Raw genomic sequence first — 24,782 nt, 5'->3', positions numbered from 1 at the left:
CCAACTTCATAATTTAAGAGTCATAATGCTTATTGCTTTATAGACACCGTTCAAGTTGGTACAACTTGCTCTTTGGATAGCTATTTGGCAACATCCACGTTATGGCTGTACTTAGGCTACATCCAAAACTTCTACCTTTAGTACCAAACTGTAGAGATGTGGTCGCACAAGTGTGTGCAGAAGTATGTGTGCAGATATCCCGCACAGCACTGTGCATGATGGCAAATACAACTTGATTCTATCTGCAGACCACTGTTAGAGAAACTGATTCATCCCTACAAGGGAGTGCTATGCTGCCATACAAGAGAGAAAAGAGCTTTATATCTACTGATATAGAACAATCCAGGATAGACAAGTTTAAAAAAAAAACAACACAGGATTTCCCTGATGGCACAGTGGTTAAGAATCCACCTGCCAATGCAGGGGACGCAGGTTCACTCCCTGGTCAGGGAACTAAGATCCCACATGCCACGGGGCAACTAAGCCCGCATGCCGCAACTACTAGCCTGTGAGCCACAACTACTGAGCCCGTGTGCCACAACTAGAGAGCCCTCACACCACAGCTACTGAGCCCGTGCACTCTGGAGCCCATGCGCCACAACTAGAGAGAAGCCCACGTGCCACAACTAAGACCCAACACAGCCATAAATAAATAAATATGACAATTCATAAAAGAAATACAAATGGTCAATAAATATGTTTTAAAATGTTCACTCTCACTAATAAGTACAAACCAAAACAAGATGCCACTTTTCTCCTACCAAACTGGCAAAACTTTACGATGGTAACATCTAGGGCTGGTGAGGATGTGAGAAAATGGGCATCGTCATGTATTACTGGTGGGAAGGACAAGAGAGACATCTGTTTAGTGGGAATTTGTTAGAACTTACTAAATATTTCCCCCGTTGAACTTTTTAAACAACTTTATTAAGATATAATTCTTCTACCATGCAATTCATCCACTTACAGTTTACACTTCAATAGTGGACAACCACCACCACAATTTCAGAACATTTTCATCACCCTGAAAAGAAATCCTGTACCTCCCCCCAGCCCTAGGCAACCACTAATCTACTGGTCTCCACAGATACGCTTATTCTGAACATTTCATACAAAAGGAATAATACAATATTCAGCCTTTGTATCTGGCTTCTCTCACCTAGCATATTTTCAAAGTCTATTCAGGTTGTAGCACGGGGAAGTACTTCACTCCTTCTTATGGCCAATTAATATTCCATTGTATGCATGTAACAATTTTATTTATCCGCTTATGGACATTTGGGTTCTTTTCACCATTTGACTATTACAAACAATACTGTTATGGACATTTATGTACAGGATTTTGCCTGGACCTGTTTTCAGTTCTCTTGGGTATATACCTAGGAGTGGTATATATACAAGTGCTGGGTCATATGGTAACTCTATGCTTAACTGTTTGAGGAACTACCAGAATGTTTTCCAAAGAGGCTGCATCATTTTTCATTTACAGCAGTGTATGAGGGTTCCAATTTCTCCACGTCATTACGACCTCTTGTTATTGTCTTTTTTTATTATATTATTATTTTCCTGGTTGTTTTGATTTGCCATTTTCCCTGATGACTAATGGTGTCAAGCATTTTTCCATGTGCTTATTGGCCATTTGTGTATCTTCTTTAGAGATGTATCTTTTCAGATCCTTTGCCCATCTTTTTATTGTCTTTTAATTTAACTGCCCTGTTTTTTTCTTAAATTAATTAATTTATTTATTTTTGGCTGCTTTGGGTCTTCATTGCCACGTCTCGGCTTTCTCTAGTTGCAAAGAGTGGGGGCTACTCTTCGTTGCGGTGCACATGCTTCTCACCGCGGTGGCTTCTCTTGTTGCGGAGCACGGGCTCTAGGCACGTGGGTTTCAGTAGTTGTGGCACGTGCACTCAGTAGTTGTGGCTCGCGGGCTCTAGAGCGCAGGCTCAGTAGTTGTGGTGCACAGGCTTAGTTGCTCCATGGCATGTGGGACCTTCCCAGACCAGGGCTCAAACCAGTGTCCCCTGCGTTGGCAGGCAGATTCTTATTAACCACTGCACCATCAGGGAAGCCCTAATTGCCTTTTTATTAGGACCTATTAAGTTCAAAATGTGAGCACCAGCAATCCCTCTTGTAGAAATACAGCATACAGAAATAACTGCATGCGTGCTAAAGCTGTGTGTGCCAAGATATTCCCTGGAGCACTGCTTATAATTGCAAAATGTTAGAAACCTAAATTTCTACTAATAAGGAACTGACTGAACTAACTATGGCATGGATACTGCATGGAATACCATACAAAGGTAAGATGTCTATGGCATATTATTTTTTAGAAGCTGCAGATCAAATACACAGTAGAATCCCACTTTGTTCAAAACAAAAAGCCATGTGTTCGCAGGTGTCTACAGACATGCTTTCTCAGCAGAGGAAAATCCTGGGTCTCTTTAACAACCAACTGGGCATCTTGTGGGGGAACAGGGGGCGGGTGGAAAAGGTAGGAAGATCTTTGCCTCCTTATTCTATATAAATTTTTTAAGTGATGGGATGATGAGTGCTATTTACTGTTTTAAAATTTTTTCCATACTTTTCAAATAATACTATTTTTAAAATTATTACAGGAATAGGTGTCTATAGTTGCTTACCACTGTACCCCTAATGCCTAAGCACCACTCAGCACTTGGCATCAACAGATACTCAATGAAAATGTGTTGAATAAACAGATGAAGAGCAGTTATTTCTGTGTAGGAGAAAGTTCTGTTACAGTTTATTCCTCAGTGATATGATGCCTCACTTGCTGTGACTAAATTATAAGCTAATAAACAGGGTCACTTACATGATTCAGAAAATACTGCACGATTATTTCATGGCCAGCGGCAGCCGCTTCCATCAAAGGAGTGAATCCATATACGGGCTCCCTGCAAGATCGAGACTGCAGTCAGATGATGAGCAGGGGAAGCTCTGGGGGGCAGAAGTTTGCCTGCTGCAGACAAAACCTCAGTGACGCAAAGTCATCCATCCCTAAGCCTAGAGGGCTCCCTGAATGGGGAGAGATGAGAAAGTGAGTATCAACACATCAGTCCCGTGGTTTCTACCCCAGGTCCAGTCTTTTGTTCCTAAGACAATCTGTTTCCCATCTTCACTCCTTCTTAGCTGTTTCCCCCCCTGCTACGGCCTGAATCTCTACTTAATCACAGCAAAAAGTAGCTTTCGCCCTTCACTGCTCACAGACAGCTAGCACCTCCTCTCCACCTATCCAGATATCCTACATTTTGAGATCAACATCCTCTAGGAACCCTTCCAGGAGCTCCAGGACTAACCATCTCCTGCCCTCACTACACCTAATGCTTGCTTATGGCTAACTCAGTGCCCTCTTCAGAGTGCCCCCCCACCAAGTCCTCACTGGTTTCACCTGGGCTAGAAGACAGGAAGCAAGCTAACCACTGGTTTTCATCCGTTCGAAGACACACACTTTTCACGTTTTAGCATCGCTGAAGTCAGAATGTCAGTAAATGAAATGCATTTTAATTAGAAGCATTTTTTTTCTCTCTTAATGGCCTGTAAACCTACAGTGTGTTACAACGGCTGACACCAGCCAGGGTGTGCAGTGTCAGGTGAATGCTGGGTTGAAAGAGGATTATCATGGTGACATGCTTTAGACAACAACCCTACTTCCAGCTTATATTTAAAACTCATGACTGTTTTCAAAGTATCACCTCACCTGATACATACAGAAGGCAAGAAAGCTAAAGGGATTTAGCATTTAATGCATGTCAATTCAGTGCCACACACTATGTTAGGCACCTGTTATATGACAGAACATGTAATTCTTCTAACAGTTCTATGACATGGGGCATTGCCATCCTGTTTTCAGATAAAGGAAATAAGGCACAGAGAACTTAAAATGTTGCACACAATGCCACCTGACAGATGCATGAGAAAGCTAGGACGATCCCCATGCCTCCACGCCTAGGCAGGACTGTCCCCTCCGTCCCTTTGTCTTGAGCCTGTCAAACCAAGGCAGGGGCTCCCTGCACCCCAGCCTCTAGCTGCCTCGCCAGTTGCCCTACTCAGAGTCAGACGTGACCACCTCCCTCCTGCGGCCACTTAAGACCTCGTAATCACCTCACATTGGCGTTCGCTCCACTGTCCAAAAGGAACTTGACCATCTGCTGGTGCCCAGCACTGGTGCAATGGAAGAGGGCAGTCCAGCCTTGAATGTCCTTCATTTCTAGCTCAGCACCTTGCTTCAAGAAAACACAGAATGCTCGTTAAGGCCGCGTCTCCTCTGCGCAGGGTGGGCGCCCTCCAAGCCATCACGCTGAAAGAATCGAAGTGATTACCCGAGCACACGCACGCACACAGGGGCCTGCAGTGGTTCACGTCTCTGCAGAGCGGCCGGGGGCCCCTCAGGTTTCTGGCCTGAGGCCCTCGTAGCTCACCTGGAGGAGGAAATAGGCGATGCTCTCGTTGCCACAGCTGGAAGCCAGCATCAGCGGAGTCTGCCCTTCCGGGGTCGGCACATTCACACTCACCCCCGCCTCGAGCAGCAGGTGCACGATGGTATCGTGTCCAATGTAGGAGGCATACATCAGCGGGGTCCAGCCACCACCATTCTTCTTATTCAAATCTAACTCTCTCCTAAACAAACACAAGACATGCTAGACACGCCAGCCATCTCATAGGTGGGGTTTACCAAAGCCGGTGGCCAGGCCAGGCCAAGAGAAAGAGCAGGAAGTGCTGACAGGAAGCAGAGTCATATGCCACCCTGGACATCACTGGCGGGGAGGGGGGGGAGTGACTACACTTGCCGGACAACTGCCTTTGCAAACTCCCTCAAGTTTGCCTCCCTCCTCTGATTTTTCATTCTCATCTGCACCCTCCTCCTACCCTAAGGCCAGCAATTCTCTTTTTTGCTACCACCAGCTACATAGATGGTTCTCAACCACGGGAGATTTTGCCCCCAGGGGACAGTTGCCAAAGTCTGGAGACATTTTTGGTTGTCACAACTGGAGAGGGAAAAGCTACTGGCATCCGGTGGGTGGAGGCCAGGGATGCTGCTCAACATCTTACAGTGCACAGGACGCCCCTCACAACAAAGAATGAGCTGGCCCAGGTTGTCAGTAGTGCCGAGGCCGAGAAACGCTGACCTGGAGCCTTGACTACCTCCCACCAACAGACCAGTCTGCTAGTCCAGAAATGAGGGGAGAGGAAAGAGGAGGGGACTCAGACAGTGGACGATTTCTCCTTTGTCGTCCCACCCTACAGAAACATTCCTGGAAAAATCTGTGACCAAAGAATCCTGTCTTTCTCACTGATTTCCATTACAATTCTGGAAAAGTGTTTCCCACAGGAAAAACAATGCAGGCTTCCCAACCCAGAGTTTGGGGTCGGGGGATGGAAGTAAGACCCACTTCCAGGAGCATCCTGCCTGTTTCAAGCCCCAGTCTTTCCTCCTCCACAATCCTTGCCTCCAGTGGAGGTACCAAGTGACAGTCGACCCATGCAGTTCGTGCCTCTCCTAGATACACACACTAAGCTACACCAGACAATTAGTTTCCATTCACCAGCACGTTTTACTGACCCTGGCTTTGGACCCAGGCAGCCATTTCCCAGGTCCTGATCCCAGGAATGCAGGGGTAGCCACTGGCCAGGAGAGCCACCTGGAGACCAGCCCATTCTCACCACACGCCGTCCCACATGGACAGGGAGGCGCCCCTACCCCCACCCCTTAGCAGAGCGGCCCTGGGGCTCTGGCAACCCCCTTCAGCCGAATCCTCCCTTCTGACCCCTCCAAATCCCCCTCGGGTCCCCAGTGTGTTTACTGTGCACCAGCCTCCGTCTCAGCAGGTGTCACAACCCCAATCAGAACACAAACACTTCCTAGAGCTGTTCTGGACTGTTCATTTTAACAGCACACCCGAAGGCTTAAAGCCTGTGAATGTTAAAGGAGCAGAACTATAGGTGGGGTCGTGGTGTCCCTGTCGGGGGATGTGCTGCCTGCACACCTGCCCGGTACAGAAGTACCAACTGGCCAGATGCTCATAAGTGATGGCTACGACCTGGGAGCCAGAAACGGGGCTTCCACAAGGCTCTGCTGTAACTCCCCAAGCTGGAACTGGAAAAGGCCCAGGTAGGTATGGACATAGGTTGTTTCTCTAAGTTATCAATGAGATGATAACAGTGAGCACAAAGTGTGGTGGACAAAGTGGGAAGAGATGAGAAGATGGATCCCTTTCCAAAAATTACATTGAGTATCAAACCGTACTTCAAACAAGAAGGCGCTAATAAGCAGTGCTGTTTAGGGGGACCTAATATGCACATAAGATCAGTGAAAACGGCATGTGGGCAGTGAGTAAGGTGCAATCCTCCAGGTGGGGATAACCCCACCTCCTCCTCTATGGCAGAAGCTAAAGGGGAGAGGGCGGCAGGAGGGATTAAAATGAAGCTTCTGGGGAAAGAAGGCCATAGGGCATTGCTTTCAATCTTTATTTTTGTTTTGTTTGAGCATTTCTGCAATTAGTGAAAACCACAAAATTACTCTGGTTAAAGTAAGCCTGAAATGAACAATTTCTAAGCCTATGAAAAAAGTTTAAGCTGCCTTTTTCTTCCTCGGAATCAAAACTGCCTTCCTTATTGGCATCCAGCATAAATCATCCCTGACAACAGCCCAAGAGAAGCAGCAGTTGATCCACCCAAGGATTAAATGTCTACAGCTGTGGGCAAGGCCCCCGCTAACTCCCTGATGGCTCCACCTGAGAGCTGAACCATGGAGCTCAAAAATCCAAGAGGAAGGAACATTTTCCAAGATCTCTTACCGCTGCACACATTCCTTCACCACTTCATACTGGCCAATGGAAGCAGCTGTGTGAAGATCCAAGGGGACGGCCAGCTCCTCCCGGCTGACCTGCGCACCCAGCCCATGCCACATGGACAAGCTGCGGTTCAGCAGCTCCGGCTCGCTGGCTTCATCGCTGAGCTCTGACATCGCTGTGGAGGGAGGCACTGGGGTCGTTAGGTCCTTCCTTCCTGGTAGCGACACAGAGTGAAATGGCATGATAACACTCCTGCCCACAGCAGGCGGCTAAGTCACTGCCCTGACAGACTGCTGCCCAATGTACCCAACTCCTGGGACTGACCAGACAACTTCCTTTCAATAAATATCGTATGCGGGAATTCCCTGGTGGTCCAGTGGTTAAGTTTCCACGCTCCCAATGCAGGGGGCCTGGGTTCGATCCCTGGTCAGAGATCTAAGATCCCACAAGCCCTGCAGTGCAGCCAAAAAGAAAAAAAAATTGTATGGTTCGGGCAGCTCCATCATGCTAGTACTGGTCAGCCTGTCACTAGACAGAAAAAGAGGAGCACATATTGTGTCATAAACTGTGGCATATATTTTCCTTTATGACCCCCAGGCCCCACATTCTAGAAAGGGAACTCAAGGAGCCTGACAACCTCTTGGATGGGAAGCAGAGAAATGGTAATTAGGTCAGTGGACCAAATCAACTCTCAGATGTGGTGAAAAAGAACCCTGGGGCTTCCCTGGTGGCGCAGTGGTTGAGAGTCCACCTGCCAATGTGGGGGACACAGGCTCGATCCCTGGTCTGGGAGAATCCCGCATGCCGCGGAGCAACTGAGCCCGTGAACCTGTGCCCTGGAGCCCGTGGGCCACAACTGCTGGGCCTGTGTGCCACAGCTGCTGAGGCCCATGTGCCTGGAGCCCGTGCTCCGCAGCAGGAGGGGGGGGCTCCGCCACGGTGGGAGACCCGTACACTGCGGCAGGGAGTGGGCCCCACTCACCGCAGCTAGGAGGGGCCCGCATGCAGCAGGGAAGACCCAACGCAGCCAAAAATAAATACATAAAATGAAAAAAAATAAAGAGCCCTGGACTTGGAATTAGATCAAAATTTAGCTCTGCTACTTAGCATCTCCAACCCCTAGTTCCTTACTGTTTAATGGGGACATGATATTTCCAAGGACTGTGGTTAAAAACACATGGCAGAATGGACAAACAGTGGCACGTCCACACAGTGGAACACTACTCAGCCATAAGCAGAAGAAATAAACAGGTGATACACACAACACATGAACGAATCTCAAACGCATTATGCCAAGTGTAAGCCAGACTCAAAACGCTGCCTACTGTATGATTCCATTTACAGGACTTTCTAGAAAAGATAAAACTAAAGGGGGGACTTCCCTGGCAGTCCAGTGATTAGGACTCCATGCTTCCAATGCAGGGGGCGCGGGTTCGATCCCTGGTAGGGGAAGTAAGATCCCACATGCCATGAGGCGTGGTCAAAATAAGTAAATAAATAAACAATAAAAGTGCATGAGTTTAAAAAAAATTTTTTTAATAAAAAAAGGATAAAACTAAAGGAGGATAGATCAGTGGTAATAAGGGTTAGGGGTGGGGGTCCCACAAAGGGACTGCAAGAGGGAATTTGGGGACGATGGACCTGTTCTGTTTTTTGGGTTTGTTTTTTTTTTGCAGTACGCGGGCCTCTCACTGTCGTGGCCTCTCCCGTTGCGGAGCACAGGCTCTGGACGCACAGGCCCAGTGGCCATGGCCCACGGGCCCAGCCGCTCCGCGGCACGTGGGATCTTCCCGGACCGGGGCACGAACCCGTGTCCCCTGCATCGGCAGGCGGACTCTCAACCACTGCGCCACCAGGGAAGCCCCTGTTCTGTATCTTGATTGATGGACATATGACTCTATACATTTATCAAAACTCATAAACCTGAACACCAAAATGAGTAAATTTACTGTATATAAATTTTAAAAACAAATTTTGAAACAAACAGAAAGAAAGCTCCAACACAGAAACCAGGATGCGACCAGTGCTAACTGACTAGGAATCTACCTATGCATCCCTTGAATGTGGGAGAGACTAGGGGGAATGGGATAGACTGGTTAATTTGTTGGGTGACACTTTCCCCAAGATGGGACAACAGCAGGATGAAGAGCCCTTCATTCTAGGAATCCTAACCCATCAAGCCCAAGTCATCAGCTTCCTAGTAGAACCCTTAGTTCTGGAGTGACAATTGTCTCCTGTTCTACTCTGGGGGGAAAGAACAAAGACCAAGGTGTAGAAAAGCAAGAGAAGGAGAAAACAAAGAAAACCACTTCATGTTCAGATGGCCTAAAGGTACCACAGCAGTTCACAGATGCCATTAGCACATCAACCTCTACTAACAAATGCTTCCAAGCATGAGATACAGCCAAGATGGCCAAACAACAAACAAGCCACCAATTTGGGGGACAAAGAATCTGTCGGCCCCTGGCCAGAGTAAGTGTAACGAAGTTCAGGGCAAAGCCCTGCTTCCTGGAACCACCTGTCCACACTGGCAGGGCCTGAGAACAATCAGCTCTCTCAATTTTCAGGTGGGAACCCCCAAGCTGAACAGTCCAGGCCACAGAGCCTGGATAAGAATTCAAATAAGCTGACTGTCAGTTCAGCACTCCTTTCAATACACCCCTCAAGCCTTCTTTGGGTGTGTTTCTTCTACTCCAAATGCCTCCTCCAGGGTGGGACCCATGTTCTCTCTCCTTTTATTGGAGGCTCACCTGTCTGACACCTTCCAGAACGCTGAGCGGCAATCAGAATCAGACCCCCACTCCAGAAGCCCATGGAGGGAGAACTCGGATGCCAAGAAACCATAAAGCTATTGGGTTGGCCAAAATGTTCGTTTGGTTTTTTTCCATAAGATGGCTCTAGTAGCACTTAGTTGTCTTTAACTTCATTTGAAACAATTTTGTTAGACTGTATTGTGACAGCTGCCATATCAGCGTGCATTTAAAAAAAAACTTATCAGGCTTCCCTGGTGGCGCAGTGGTTGAGAGTCTGCCTGCCGATGCAGGGGACACGGGTTCGTGCCCTGGTGCGGGAGGATCCCACATGCCGCGGAGCGGCTGGGCCCGTGAGCCATGGCCGCTGAGCCTGCGCGTCCAGAGCCTGTGCTCCGCAACGGAAGAGGCCACAGCGGTGAGAGGCCCGCGTACCGCAAAAAAAAACAACACAAAACTTATCAAAATAGGTGAATTTTTGTGTAGCCATTTTAACAATGAAGATGGAAGACAAAAAAGCAACATTTTCAGCATGCTTTATTATTTCAAGAAAGGTAAAAACACAACCGAAACGCTGCAGTGTATGGAAAAGGTGCTGTGACTGATCGAACATGTCAAAAATGGTTTGAGAAGTTCCGTGCTGGAGATTTCTCACTGGATGATGCTCCAAGGTCAGGTAGACCAGTTGAAGTTGATGGTGATCAAATCGAGACATTAATTGAGAATGATCAACGTTATACCACGTGGGAGATAGCCGACATACTCAAAATATCCAAATCAAGCACTGAAAATCATTTGCACCAGCTTGGTTATGTTAATTGCTTTGATGTTCCACGTAAGTTAAGCGAATAAAACCTTCTTGACTGTATTTCCACACGTGATTCTCTACTTAACTAAAACGTTCCATTTTTAAAACAAGTTGTGGGGACTTCCCTGGTGGTCCAGTGGTTGAGAATCTGCCTTCCAATGCAGGAGATGCAGGTTCCATCCCTGATCGGGAAACTAAGATCCCACATGCCGCACAGGGCAACGAAGCCCGTGCACCACAACTGAAGAGCCCACATGATGCAACTACAGAGCCCACGTGCCACAATGAAAGATCCCACACGCCGCAACTAAGACCTGATGCAGCCAAAAGTAAATAAACATTTTTACAAAATAAAAAAAATAAAATAAAACAAATTGTGACAGGCGATGAAAACTGGACACTGTACAATAATGTGGAACGGAAGAGATCGTGGGGCAAGCGAAATGAACCACCACCAACCACACCAAAGGCCGATATTCATCCAAAGAAGGTGATGTTGTGTATATGGTGGGATTGGAAGGGAGTCCTCTATTTGAGCTCCTTCTGGAAAACCAAACGATTAATTCCTACAAGCTCTGCTCCCAATTAGACCAACTAAAAGCAGCACTCTATGAAAAGCGTCTAGAATCAGTCAACAGAAAACGCATAATCTTCTATCAGGATACCACATGACCATGTGTTTCTTTGATGACCAGGCAAAAACTGTTACAGCTTGGCTACGAAGTTCTGATTCATCCACCATATTCACCAGACATCGCATCTTCAGATCTCTATTTATTTCAGTCTTTACAAAATTCTCATACTGGGAAAAAATTTCAATTCCCTGTAAGACTAAAAGGCATCTGGAACAGTTCTTTGCTCAAAAGATAAGAAGTTTTGGGAAGATGGAATTATGAAGCTACCTGAAAAATGGCAGAAAGTAGTAGAACGAAACACTGAATACGTTGTTCAATAAAGTTCTTGGTGAAAATGAAAAATATGTCTTTTACTTTTACTTAAAACCCGAAAGAACGTTTTGGCCAACCCAATACTATTACTTCCTTTATCACCCTGCCGCATGCCAGATGCTCTACGATGATGGGGTACTCCTTACGAACAAAATTGTATTCACACATACATCACGTATACTTGTAGAAAATCTTCTGCATATCGCTTCCAGGATTTATTTCCAGGAAGTAGCACTAGGAACGCAACCCTTTGATTTTCCTTTTACCTTTGTGTTCTGTCCATTCTGTCAAATGCTAAGTATTCGTTACTTTTAAAGCAAAACAAAAAATTAACAACAAAAAAATGACGTTGCTGCTGACCGTGGCGTCCACAGGGAGGAGGTCTGTGAAAGCCGGAGGGCACCGCGTCCCGCACCGGGGCGTAGGCCTTCCGCTGGCCCCAGGTATCCCAACCTCATTCTCAGGCCCTGGGGAGGGTAACCTAGGGAACTACCCAAGCACTGACACCTCCTCCCAGTAACCCTACACCGCACGTGGCTTTATCGTCCCCGCTCCCCAGCGGCAAAGCGGACGCTCGGAGTCATAAACTCAAGCGGCGAGCCAGCGGCACTGCTGTGACGCCCCGAGAGTGCGCAGCAGGTGAGGACACCAGGCGGGGCAGGGCCGCCGCGGAGCCTACCTGCGCTGGACCTCGGGCCGCGGGCAGCCCTGGGGCTGCTGCTGCCGCCGCCGCCGCCGCCGCCGCCGTCGCCGCCGCCGCCGCCGTCTACCCCTGCCCACTTTCCACCTCGCTCCCTCGGCCGCGCCCGTCCGGGGTGCTTCCGCGCCGGCCTCCACCACAGCGCGCGGACCCAGCGGCCCCGCTCCCGCCCCGGAAGTGGTTGCGAGAGGCGCGGAGCACGCCGGGACGCTCGCGGGTCCCCCGGGCGCTGTGGAATTCGTCCGTCCCGCACCTGGACCTTCCGGTCAGCCCGCCCAGCTCGCTGTGTGACGTCGGCGGCATCCAATGAGCAGGGGGATTTCGCCCTACCGCGCCCCTCCGCTGGCCAGGGAAACCAATGGAGTTTCAGGAGAGACAGGACGCTCCAAGCCCCGAAAGAAGAGCGGGGGGTGGGAAGGAGTTGGCAGTGCCGTAGTATAATACTCTGCTGAGCGGGGATTCCGAAGGCAGCGACAGCCTCAGTAATTACGCCGCGGCCCAAAGGGGAGAACACGACCGGAGGGACGCGCTGGAGCCTGTTTATATCCCTGTCTGGACCACGCCAGGCGGGGAGGCTGAGGCCGAGGTGAACGGCCTCGGGCTTGCCGCAGCTGCGGAGATAAATGTTGGGAGTTGGACGGGGTGGGGGCTGGGGAAACGAGTTGGGGATCGGTGGGAGGACGCACGATGGGTTTCCTGTTTCCGACCTTTAGAATTTAAAAGCCTGACCCAGGAGGACTTTGGCGTCTAGTTGTCATAACAACCGGCTGACCGGCGGCAGGAAGGGGTGGGGCGTCGGAGCTTTGGGCGGGGCTAACGGGCTGCAGCCAAGAAACGGACGTGGAGGCAGTCAGGATTCGGAGGGAGCTGCTGTTTCGTGCAGTGTTTAGCGTAAACCTCGTCTGCTGGGTGAGCCAAGCTCCTCAACTTGGCGTTCAGGACCCTTCACGATCTTGTCCGTTTGCACCGTATATTCCAGCAACTGAAAACTTCTTCCCACACATGTTGGGCACTTTTCACTCCTCTGAGCTCTTACGTGCTCTTCCCGCAGCCTGTAATGCCTTTCCCTCCCCTATTGCCTTGTCCTCCTGGAGGACTTAGAGTCTCTGGTAGTCCCCTTCACCTGGGTGATTCTGTTGCCCTCTGACCTGACCTGCAGCCGGAGAACATCCCGTGACGTATATACCAGATATGTCCCCACTCTGCTGTTCCCAGGTCAGGTGCACCAAGCTCCTGCCCCACTCCTGTGAGCACAGAAGTAAGAAGCCCCCACTCACCTGCTGCTTTCCTGATGGGAACCAGGGCTGGGGCAGGAGTGTTCTTTTCCCATTTTATGGTTACAGAGGGCTCTCAGGCTGCAAGTACTCTCCAGACACTGGCTCTGAAGTACCATCACCCCACATTTCTAAGCCCCCTTGACCCCTGAGGGACCGGGCCTTCTGTTAGACTCTGGGACGTGTTGCCTAAGTGCCTGGGTATAAGGGGTTAATTTGAGTGTCAACTCCAAAAAATGTGTCCGCGGGACTCCAAAATGTCTCTAGTCTGTTCCTTTGTAAGGAGGCAGTAAAGAGTAGTGGGGCTTGAAATCCCCTCTGACTTTGATACAAATTCTGTCTTTGTCTTTACTAATGATATAATCTCAGCCTATAAAATGTAGATAATAATAGTGTCTGTTGTATGGGATATACATAGTTTACAAATATCTGTATGTCATATACATGTATCATTCTGTATATCATCCATATACCTACACATCAAGTACATATATCATTATATATCAATACATATATCTATATATTATCATAAAATATCACTATGTACATACATCTGCAGGCTCCATACTGCACTACACACACATACACACTTGCACACACACACACACACACAATGCAGGGCACAGTGCCTGGCCCTCAGTAACAGGAACCTGCAGACTAGAAGGAAGAAGGGGTGGGTGGCCTCCCAATCTGTTTTCATCCCCCAAGGCAAGAGATGGTATATGCTTTGAAAAGGCAGCCCCCTGAGCTCTTGACCCTTTGCTCCTGGACCCTCTCACCTCACTCCATGTCCTCAGCAAGGTTCCTTGGATGATGGCACACTGAGAAGCATCCCATGGCATCCCATGACAAAGATGTGGAGCCCTTACTGCCCAATCCCTGGGACGCCATCCTTGAGGCCGTCAAGGAGCAGCTCCCATCTCTGGACTCAGATTCCTCCTCGGTAAGCAAGCACCTTCTTCCTACATCTTCCTAGGCCCCCAATGCCCTTTCTTCCCATGACAGACATCATGCCGACCAAGGACCGCTTTGGAGCTTATCAGCTCAATGTCATGTAAGTGAAGCACCAAGGTTCCCTGTTGCAGGGTACGGGGAGGCCCAGACTCTGCTCTTTCAGCTGTCACCTCACTGCTCTGTTCATTTAGTGCCAGGCACTAAGTGAGCAGCTGCTGTACGCAAAGTCTTAGGGGTGGCAGGTACGTGCAGAACTGGGAGCCCTGGATCTCACCTTCACCAGGTGGTGCTGCCAAGCCCATTTCTAAGTCAGCGGCAGGAACCAGCCATGGCGAGTCCCTTCGGAAGAGAACTGGTCTGCCCAGACAGCTGGAGAGCAGCGGGGAAGGGAGGGTGGGTGGAAGCTGAGGTGCACCTGGCCCTGCCTGCTGCCATATAATCCAGAGAACTCTCATTTGTCCACAGTCAAACTGCGAGGAAGAGGAGCTGTTCATCTTCCAGCGAAATCAAACCTCCCTGATTCCAGACTTGTCAGAAGAACTGGCCGAAGACCCTGACGGGGCCTGGGTCACTTCCTCTGGGTCTCCTCCTGAGGTCTGTGGAATGCAGGATCCAGGGATCCATGAAGCCAGGACCCTTTAAGCACAATAGGGTGTGGGTGTGGGTCTGGGTGTCCATGGCCCTCGCTGGACTCTAACAGCAATGTGGGTCTAAAGAGGTTAAAGCCCCTGGTATAGCATCTCTGCACACCCAAGCCTTTCTCCAGGTATAACCCAAGGAGTTCAGACACCAAATATCTAATGGCCTTGTGCACATCATGCTCCCAGGAGCCCAGAACACTTAGAGCTGGGGGTGGGGATGAGATTTTCTATCTGATTTTGCTCCCTGCTCTTCCCTTTGACCCCTCACCACACACACACACACACACACACACACACGCACACACACACGCACACACACACCTCCCAGCTGTCCTATTTCCACCTGAGCTCTCTGACCATTGTCACAATTTGTTGTCATAAATGCCTCCTTTAACCCAGCTGGCTTCAGCACTATCTGGCTTCTCACAAAATCCTGCCCTCCCTAAACATTTGTTGATTGAATAAGGGCAACAGTGGGGATTCAGAGGTAAGAGGTGCCCCTCGCTGGGAAGGTAAGATGAATACAGAAAACAATTAGCAAGTGCCACAGAACGCTCAGAATTAAGTATTGTAGTTGCGGTCATTGCCAAATGTCAGAGGGAATTTTCCATCCTATTGTCTCCCCATTTCCCAGGGTCTCAGGTAAGACCAAGAACTCTTACATCTAAAGTTAATGGCTTGATGCTTAGTTAAAGCAGTGGAAGGAGATTTTATTCGGTAACTACTGACAGCAGGGGAAAGAGCTGAGCTCCATCTGATTTGTGCAGAGGTGACGGGTGTTTCAAAGGAAGACTGAGGGAGGGGGTGAGGAGGGCTCAGTGGAGTCAGAAAAGTGAAAAGTCACGAAGAGCCGGTCAGTGAAGCTGCAATTAGGCCAGGTGTGTCTGCTGCTTGGCAGGTGTGGGAGGCAGGAGCCTATCCTCCCACAGAGAAGGGAGGCAGAGGCCCTGTCCTTCCTGATGAGTATATTTCAAGGGAACGGCTCTCAGGTCAGTGACAGATGCTTCTGGGTTGTAAGAGACACATATTCACAATTATAAGACTTTTTTAGTAAGTGCTCTAAGAAAGGGAGGTCAGGGGCCTATCATCAGGTGTTGGCTAGAACAAATAATAAATTCTCCTGGCAGCATGGAGCTTTCTCAGGCAGGCATTTTAATGGGGCGCTGGGGTAATCCTAGGGGCACAGGCTTACGCTGCCAGAAGCTATGCTGGAGTTTGGTATTTGGACGGAGTGGGTACATGCCAAGACTCTGCAGTTCTGAGTGCAAGCACTGACACAGGGTCATCTTACGGAGCCAGGGCGTGTCCCCTCCCAGCACCATGACAGAAACCACCCACACCCTCAGCCATGCCTAGAAATATATCTGAAATAACCTCAAACAGGAGAATTGCCAGGGCTGCCAAGTCCCCTGATTAGTTCAATTGGAACCATGTCCATGTCACTTTATTTTGTGTTTTCTTCATTTCTACAATTACCTCGGCAACTCTTCTGGACAATTATTTTTTAACCTGGGATGGGAAAGTCTGTAGCAACTCACAGGGGTTGAGGCCGTGGGCTCACTCTGGAGACAAAGGGCCTGGGTCTCATCTTGTCCACCTCTAACTGCTGTGTGCCTGTTCACAATGGCCAAAAGGGGGGAACAACCTGAGTATCCATCAACAGACAGAATGGTTAAACACAATGAGGACCATCCATACAACAGAATATTATTCATCCATGAAAAGGAATGCAGTTCTAACACATGCCGCAACATGGGCGAACCTTGGAAACACTAAGCTAAATGGAAGGACACAAGAGACAAATATTGTGTGATTCCACGCCTATGAAATATCTTGAACAGGTAAACCCATAGAGACAAGAAGTAGATGAGCATTTACCAGGCGCTGGGGGAGGGGAGGTACAAAGTTTCTGTTCAGGGTGATGAAAAAGCTTTGTAAATAGACAGTGGTGATGGCTGCACCACATGATGAATATACTCAATGCCACTGAACTGTACATTTAAAAATGGTTCACATGGGGCTTCCGTGGTGGCGCAGTGGTTGAGAGTCCGCCTACCAATGCAGGGGACACGGGTTCGTGCCCCGGTCCGGGAGGATCCCACATGCCGCGGAGCGTGAGCCATGGCCGCTGAGCCTGCGCGTCCGGGGCCTGTGGTCCGCAACGGGAGAGGCCACGACAGTGAGAGGCCCGCATACCGCAAAACAAACAAACAAACAAACAAAAAAATGGTTCACATGGCAGATTTTATGTTCTATACACATCTTACCGCACACAAAAACTCCCCGAGGTATGTTTTGAGGCTGCTAACCGAGGACGCTTGTTTCCCCTGTAGCCAGCTGTAGTGCCTGTGGAATCCGCCGGGGAACCCTGGGGAGAGTGGAACGCTGGGCCCCAGGCCCAGGAGTCAGTCTCTCTGCAAGGAAGGGCCCCTGGCAGGCCTTTGCAGAGCTGTGATGAGAGCAGCTCTCTTCTCAGGATGCCTGTGGAGACCCCCACGTGGCAGGATGACGATGGGGACACAGCCTTCAACACCAGTACATCACAGAGTCCTTGCCAGGGGCCACAGGGAGAGGCCACTCTCTCCCCTCAGGAAGCAGGCCTGCAGACAGAGCCCCCAGGCACTGCCTCATGGGCCCAGGAGGGCTCAGACTCTGCAAACCGCAGAGCCCTCCGGAGGGAGAGAAGGAAGATGATCGAGAAAGACATACTTCACAAAGTCACCTGGGATGCCCAGGACCCAGCCTGCCAAGACCTGAGTGGAGTGAAGGAGATGCCCTGTGATGCTGCGGAAACACTGCCACAGGGGCCCCAGCGGGGACCGCCCTTGCTCTCCCTCCAGGTAGGCATCCCCCTAGCCCAGCCTTCCCCGGGGCAATGGTCCTCCCCAGGCCAACTCGAGGGCTGGCCCACTATGCCTGTGTTAGTCTCTTTGGGCCACAGTAACAAAAATCCCATAGACTGGGGGTCTTAAACAACAGAAATTCATTTTTCACAGTCTGGAGGCTGGAAGTCCAAGGTCAAGGCTCCATCACATTTGGTGTCTGGTGAGAGCATGCTTCCTGGTTCATTTGTAAGGGGTGAGGGAGCGCTCTGGGGTCTCCTTTTTAAGGGCACTAATCCCATTCATGAGAGTTCCACCTTCATGACCTAATCACCTCCAAATACCATCACATTGGGGGTTAGGATTTCAACACATGAATTTGGAGGGACAAAGAGATTCAGTCTATAGCAACAACCTTAGGCCCATGGCACCAGGCCCATCATCAGGCAGGCAGTCCTACCTATCTGACAGACCATCCTCAGAGTTAAAGTGAACAAGGAAGAGCAAGGAGACCCCAGCCTTCTTTAAACAAAGAAAAAAGAATACTAAACCCAAGCATGATCATGAAGATATATGAGATAGGTAACAGATTTGACAAAGTGTAATCTCACATCAAGCCCTTGTTCTCATACAAATGGTGAGCCCCTGTATTTAGCTCATTAACAAGGGAACCAGCAGGATGACAAAGCCGGTTCAAAGGGATTATGAGAAACTGGGATTTTGTACATGGTGGGGGGTGGGGAGGGGGGAAGGAACGCAGAGATTAAATTGCTACATTAAGTACAATAGGTCAGCACTTACAGGGCAACAGAACTGGTACCTTTGGGGTTAGCTGCTCCAATGGACGGAAAAGAAAACCGTCACACTTCTCAGTTTTACGAAGTTGTCAAACAGGTGAGCCCTGGTCAACTGTGCACACCAGCCCTCCCCTAGAAAGATGGGCTCCTTAGAAGATGCTCCCGCATGACACTAAAACATCACAAAACTCTTTTTTGCCTTATTTGACAAATTTTCTTAACAACTTAGAGAAAACTGGCATCAAGGTGTACATGGAGGTCACTTTCACCAATTCTATCCTATCAATTCCATTCTTTCCTTGAACCCCTTTATCTTCATTCCCCTATGGGGCTACAAGGAGCTGCAAGGCCATACACAAGACATAATAATTCCTGATTAACGTCCTCCCCCCTCATCACACCACCGCCTCCACACCCGTCTTCCAGGCCCTCCAGTCCTAGCACCTGCCTGGAACAATCTGTTTCTTAAAAGAGCAAAACGTTTTAACCTCCCAACATTCTAAACCTGCATGAACCTAAAAAGTTTTAATACGACACTGAGTTTCCTCCAAGTCAGACAACGTCTTTGTGCCAGAAATAAAACTATTGCGTAGGAAGGTAGGCGGCCTCACCAGCCTTCACGGAGGAAGTTCATTCTGCAACCCACACGGGGTGGGTGAGCGAGCTGCCTCATCTCAGCCCTGGTTTCTGCCCAAGACATCCCAGAACTGCCTGTGTGGGTCATGGCAGCTGTGAAATCTGGCACTCCTGTCCCTGGGACCCCACAGCAGCCTCATAATCACCACTTTACTTATCTCAGCAACTTGAAGAGTGGGATTTGGATCAAGTCCTTCAGAGTCTGACCGAGCGAGAAGAGGAACTGGGAGATGGCGCTTCTGGAGCCGCGTGGTGGGCAGCAGACCGCCTCCAGGGCCAAGGTCTGACCTTGAACGCCGGGGCCCCAGTGCATACCCACAAGTGGCTCCTTCCAGGGCCTCCCAATAAAATAGGGCAATGGGCTGGGCACAGTCAGCCCAGCAGCTCGCCACATCTGCTGCGCCTCTCTGCTGCTCAGCCCTCGCCGTCCTGCACACCCAGGATGCAAGACTTTATCCACCCATCCATTCACTCACTGACACTCATTCATTCATCCATTACATGTGTGACTGCCTGCTATGTTCCTGGGGTGGACCAGGCCTTGGGGATACGAGAGGAAGCCCTTCAGACAGGGTCCCTGCCTTTTCTTCCCCCTCACCTCCTCAGGCCTGCGTCTCTTTCTTTGTGGGAGCAAAGTAATCCTGCATTTGGTACCCCTTCAGCCCACTCCTAAACAGAATCCTGGTTCCACTGCCTCCACGTTTACCAAACAAAGCCAGGGATGATTCCTTCATTGCACTTGTGGCCTCACTCTGGGCAGTTTTGTAAAAGAGTTCCCTGTCCCCTCCCGGCCACTCTGGCCCACAACGGTGAGTGGAGGCAGGTCCGAGGCAAAGGTGCTGCGGGGGTTCCGGCCTCCGGTTCCAGAGCAAAGGCTCCTTTGTGGCCAAGAGCCCCTGGTGCTATTTTAAAAAGGGTTTTGTTTGGAATTTAACCCCTTAGAGCAGGATATGGAGAAACTCACACTCCTACAAGTTGGGGCAGGGCTGGGGGGCTGTAGTTGGTGCCCCCTTTTGGTGGGCAATGTGGCAGAATCTGTTCTCCATTTAAAGGCACATAAGCCTTTGATTAAGCTATTGATTCCACTTCTAAAGGCTGTCCTAAACACACCCTCACAGATGTTCATTGCAACATTGTTCATACTTGTGAAAAACTGGAAGCAAACCACATTCAACATTCAGTAGGAGTCTAGCTAATCAGTCAACCAGAGAATTCTCTGCAGCTCAACAAATGGAATCTATCTATCTATCATCTATCTATCTATTCATTTCTCTCAACACAGAAAAATGTAAAATATATTCAGTAAAAAAAAAAAATCTATAGAGGATGATCCCATTGCTTCTTAAAAAAAAAAAAGCAAATACGCAGAACTGTTATTGATGGTTCCCTCTGACAAGTGGGACCGGAGTGAGAACGTGGACTACACTGTTAACAGGACGTCACCCCTGCTTCCCGGGCTCACACACAGCTCCCTGCTGAAGAAGACAGCGCCCCTCACCCTGCTGAGCTGAAGGGTGCGACACAAAAGCTGTGAGCGGCAGAGGGTGGGCTGGGCCTCCGCTGGCCCCCAGCACTTCTCCGAGCACAAGCGCAGGCATGTCCACACGAGGGGTCCTGAGGCTCAGGCTGCTGTGAGTCAAAGGGGGCTGCATCCCCACTAAGCTGCCTCCCCCCTCCCCACAGACCATGCCAAGCCGAGCACCCAGGACAGGCTCATGGAACAACTCACCCTCCTATGTGCCATGCAGTCCAGAGCCTTTTCCTCTGCCTGGAGGGTGCCTTCTGACATGCCCCAGGACATCAAGCCACAGGAGGCCGGAAGCAGGTGGGACCACGCATGGCCCCTGTCCTCTCTAGAATTGGCTTCTCTCAGCATTTATTGGGCCTTGATTTATGGGTGGGGCACTTGATGTGTATTTCTCTTTTATCTCAAGAATATGATCAGGTAGGTGCTACCATTACCCCCATTTTACAAACAGGGAAACTGAGGCTCAGAGAGGTTGCCTTGCCCAGGACATAAGTGGCAGAGCACACAGTGGTCACCGGGAAGTGACTCAGCCGCCCGGCTCCTCTCACCCCAGATGTGCTTCCAGGGAGCTGGGCTTCCAGGCGCTGGCCATGGACACGTGGCTAAGGAGCCCAGCAGGGCCTCCTACCGTCTTCATTGACCTGCGGCCGACAAAGCCATCAGACCATGGGCCCTCGGAAAGGTACAGGGAGCAGTGACAGCCCTGCCGCAAACCTGCTCCTTCAGGTTGCCATGTTGGCCTCAGGAGGAAGGGGGACTTGGACAGGCAGGTCCTGGGGGCACTGCTCACTTGAGAAGTGCTTTTGGCCAAGAACTGAGCCTGGCCCACAGTCCCACTGGGTCCCAGCAGCAGGCTCTCCCCGCAGGTTGGGAGGAAGCTGGGGCCAAGGGTTATCTTTTCCTGGCGGAGTCCTAAGCAGACTTAGCCTAGGCTGGGGTACCTGGCCCTGGCTGCGTCCCTCCACCACTTGCAGTGGCCCTTTGGTTTTGGCTGGCTGGGCTTTGGCCAGCCTGCCCATCCTCCTGCCCTGGGTCACCAGGGAGACCCGGGTGCTCCAAGTCCCTGGTGGGAACCATGCCTGGCTGGAGTGGGCTGGTTATGGTCAGAGGAACCCACCTTTCCTCTCCCCGCAGCTGCAGCTCCAGCTCCAGCTCCAGCTCCTCTGACAGCGAGGAGGGGGAAGAGGAGACAGCAGCTCGGCGAGACCAGCAGGGCCCAGCCAGGCTACGGTAACCACAAGGGGGCTCCCACCGCCTGAGATGCTCACCTTGGCCTCAGCAGCAAGCCCCCGCCCGCATGTTAACATCGGTGCTTTCAGCTGTCTGGCACCCACAGGGCTAGCACAGGAGGGTGTGAGCGGGTCTGGGGGGCGGGTCTGGGAGGCGGGCAGGGTAACCCAGCAATGTCTGGCCTGGCCTGTTCTCCAGACATCCCCAAGGATGCTTAGCTCGGTCTTGAGAAGGGATTACGTTTTCTTTCTGAAAAATTGCCCCCCCCCCGACTTGATTTGCTCCCTACTAGTGATGGCAATAAAAGTGAAGAGAAAGTGAAGGGATGGAATAAAGTGATGGCTGTCGGCCAGAAATGAAAGGCTTGAGTCAATTAAGTGAAATGTCAAATTCAGGGAAGGTTCATGTCTCTGACATGTGGAGGCCACCCCGTGGTTGTGGGGTGAATTTGCATTATATGCTCTGGCAGTCTCCATCGTTTTTAGAATTACAGAGCCTGAAGATCCTATCCTTTGGGAACGTCAGAGTCTAACGCAGCTTTTCCGCAATGTGGCGTGTAGCTAGGCATTATAGGATTAAAGAGGGAAAACAAACTTGGGTTGAGAAGTGTCACACAGGTTTCCTCCCAGAAGCCTTTAACATGCTGACACGGCGAAGGCTGGAAGGCCGCAATCCTGACTTTTTAGTGTCTTGAGAACCAGGCACACGCCCCGGAAGCACTCTGGTTTTCCTCTGTGTCCTGTTTCGGTGGCAAAGTATTGGGAGGTTGGCTCCACTGGGTGCTGATGGAGGCTGCTTCTCTTGTGTCACAGGGACTGCACGGGGAAGAGTCAGCTCCTCCAACAGCTCCGGGCATTTCAGAAGGCATCGGCTCAGCCCAAGCTGCCAGCTGGCAAGGGTCCCAGAAGCCAGAAGGCTCAGGCCCCTGGAGATACGGCTGGATCCAGCCCTGGGGGGAAGCAACATGTAACACTCTGGGCTGAGAGACAGAGTGCCCAGGCCAGACCCCCAGGAGGAAGTCCCAGGGCCCTGGGGGACCCTCTTGGGCCAGGGACAGCCAGGGAGGCCCTGGTGCCTCCTCTGGGCCAATTGTAGATGCCTCCAGTAACGGATCTGAAAAGGTGAATAATCTGAGGTGAATAAATGGATAATCTGACTTTCCATCGACACCCGAGGCCCTGGTGGTCCCTTTGCTCTCCCGTCTCCATCAGAATGTGCCTTTGCAGCACAGGGACCCTCCAACTGAGGATCTGCTGCCAGCCCTCTGCTAGAATTCAGTCAGAACATCTTCATGCACTGAGAGCAAAGATGCCAGTGCAAACTTGTAGGCGTAGCATGACAAATCAAATGGCCCCAAATCCTCTGAAAATGGACCAGAAGGAAACACTGTGAAGACAACGGTTTTGTTCTGATAGTGGGACCACGAGGCTTTTTCACCTTTTTCCATTTCTGCGTTTTTTTCTCTTTAATGTGCATATATTATTATTATTTCTTTTTAACTCCAAAACTTAAAACTCCTTTGGAGAATTTCAGGATTGAAAAGGTCTTGAAAAATTTAGCTTCATTTTCTGAGTCCTGGATGTTTGCTCTTTTGTGTTCCTAAATTCACAAACCACCACACACACACGGACCAAATGAACTTTTTGATAGACGGGCAGATTGAAATTTGCTTTTTTTTTTCTTCAACCAAGACACAAAGGCATGTACGTATATGTTTTAGGGTGCTTCCAAAGTAAAGGTGGATGGACTTTTAAATACAGATAGAATGTGAATGTTCTAACACCTGAAACTGTCTCCGTGGACAACCAGCAAGAGCTGTGGGCCGCAGGCGGCTCTGCCGTCTACTTTCCTAGAAGTATCCCCCCGACCTCCCAACCCCGGCCCCGATTTTCAGAGTCCTTCCATAACTGTTGTTCTCAGCCCAGCTGCTCCCAACAGGCTGAAGCCCTGATCTGCAGCACCTCTGTTCTCTCTCCAACTTGTTTCCAAGGTCTCAGAGTCTCAGTGCCCCTCTGCTTTGTCTGCCAATGGGAAGAACACAGCAATCACCTCAGGCTCCCGAGGCCATGGGATCAGGCAGCCCAGCAGGGTCCTTGGCATTTGGGCACATGTTCCAGCATTTAGCTGGGGTCACCGCCGGCTGCTATGCCCTGAGGATGGGCAAGGGCCTCTTCCCATCCAGCCCTGCACCAGGTAAGACAGGCCCTGCCCAGCCTCAGCCAGCCACGTGCAGCCAGGATCGGGGCCACAGGGGCCTTACCAGCAGCCCCCATTCCCCACAACGGACATTTGCATTACAGGCCAGATGTGAGGCAGTCACGGGAGGCCCAGGGGAGGCCTCTCTCCGGCAGGGACTGTGGCCAGACTACCATCACCTGGGGCCCCCGGATCCTCTCCCCCACCGCAGGCCCCCCACCCTCCACTCTAGCATGGTCAGGACTCAGCCGCTGGGCAGGCAGTCTGAACATGGCACACAGCCTCCACTGCAGCCACTAGCCCTCAAGAACAAAAGCTATTTTTAAAATTCCATTTCACCCACTCTCTACCCCTTTTAATGGCAATAAGTTCACTCAGAATGTTTCCCCAACAGTGACAGAAAATAAACTTAGTTCCAAGTTCAACTCTGCGAATTACTATCTATCAAGGAAAGCCAGGAGGATGAGGCGGTGGGAGCTCGGACCTGGGTTGAAAGCTGGTCCTGCCACCTGGACAAGGTGCTTCAAGCTCTCGGGTCTCAGTTTCCATCTAGAGCAGGAGAATCAAGAAGACCTGTTACAGGACTGTGAGAGAATGTCAGGGAACAGGCATTGGATGGGCCCAGCTCGCAGGTGGCAGAAGGCAGCCACCTCCAGCACCAGCCTGGATGTGAGAAGTGAGCCTGTA

General features: G+C 50.4%; 2 protein-coding genes across 12 annotated transcripts in view; one reads left to right on the top strand and one right to left on the bottom strand.

The window, feature by feature from the left end:
• ANKS3 (ankyrin repeat and sterile alpha motif domain containing 3) overlaps positions 1-12,209 on the bottom strand; it is a 36,499-nt gene extending 24,290 nt beyond the window's left edge. For 2 of the 11 annotated variants that reach the window (XR_016387829.1, XM_022594775.3), the window contains exons 1-4: positions 6,816-11,948; positions 4,440-4,638; positions 4,123-4,244; positions 2,834-2,915 (exon numbers count right to left, since the gene is read on the bottom strand). Coding sequence is in view for 10 of the 11 variants with exons in the window: in XM_022594775.3 (XP_022450483.2) it covers positions 2,834-2,915; positions 4,123-4,244; positions 4,440-4,638; positions 6,816-7,054 (642 nt within the window). In the remaining variant the exon portion in view is untranslated. Of the gene's footprint in view, positions 1-2,833; positions 2,916-4,122; positions 4,245-4,340; positions 4,639-6,815; positions 11,951-11,996 lie in introns of those variants that run through there. The other 9 variants (XM_022594772.3, XM_089896210.1, XM_089896212.1 and 6 more) reach the window with 9 other exon arrangements.
• Positions 12,210-12,671: 462 nt separating this feature from the next.
• DNAAF8 (dynein axonemal assembly factor 8) lies at positions 12,672-24,532 on the top strand. The gene is given in 10 exon segments (XM_089896228.1): positions 12,672-14,234; positions 14,711-14,843; positions 17,224-17,726; positions 19,305-19,422; positions 20,825-20,971; positions 20,974-21,065; positions 21,067-21,086; positions 21,223-21,351; positions 21,810-21,899; positions 22,712-24,532. Coding segments are annotated over 10 exon segments (1,623 nt in total). The 5' UTR covers positions 12,672-14,126; the 3' UTR covers positions 22,995-24,532.
• The last annotated feature ends 250 nt before the right edge of the window (positions 24,533-24,782 follow it).

The sequence above is a fragment of the Delphinapterus leucas genome, chromosome 15, assembly GCF_059928025.1.
Source record: "Delphinapterus leucas isolate spDelLeu-1000000601 "Yukka" chromosome 15, BTC_Dleu_Yukka2, whole genome shotgun sequence".
Lineage (NCBI taxonomy): Eukaryota > Metazoa > Chordata > Mammalia > Artiodactyla > Monodontidae > Delphinapterus > Delphinapterus leucas.
The sequence above is the reverse complement of the archived record's forward strand: the minus strand, read 5'-3'. Positions and strand labels throughout refer to the sequence as shown.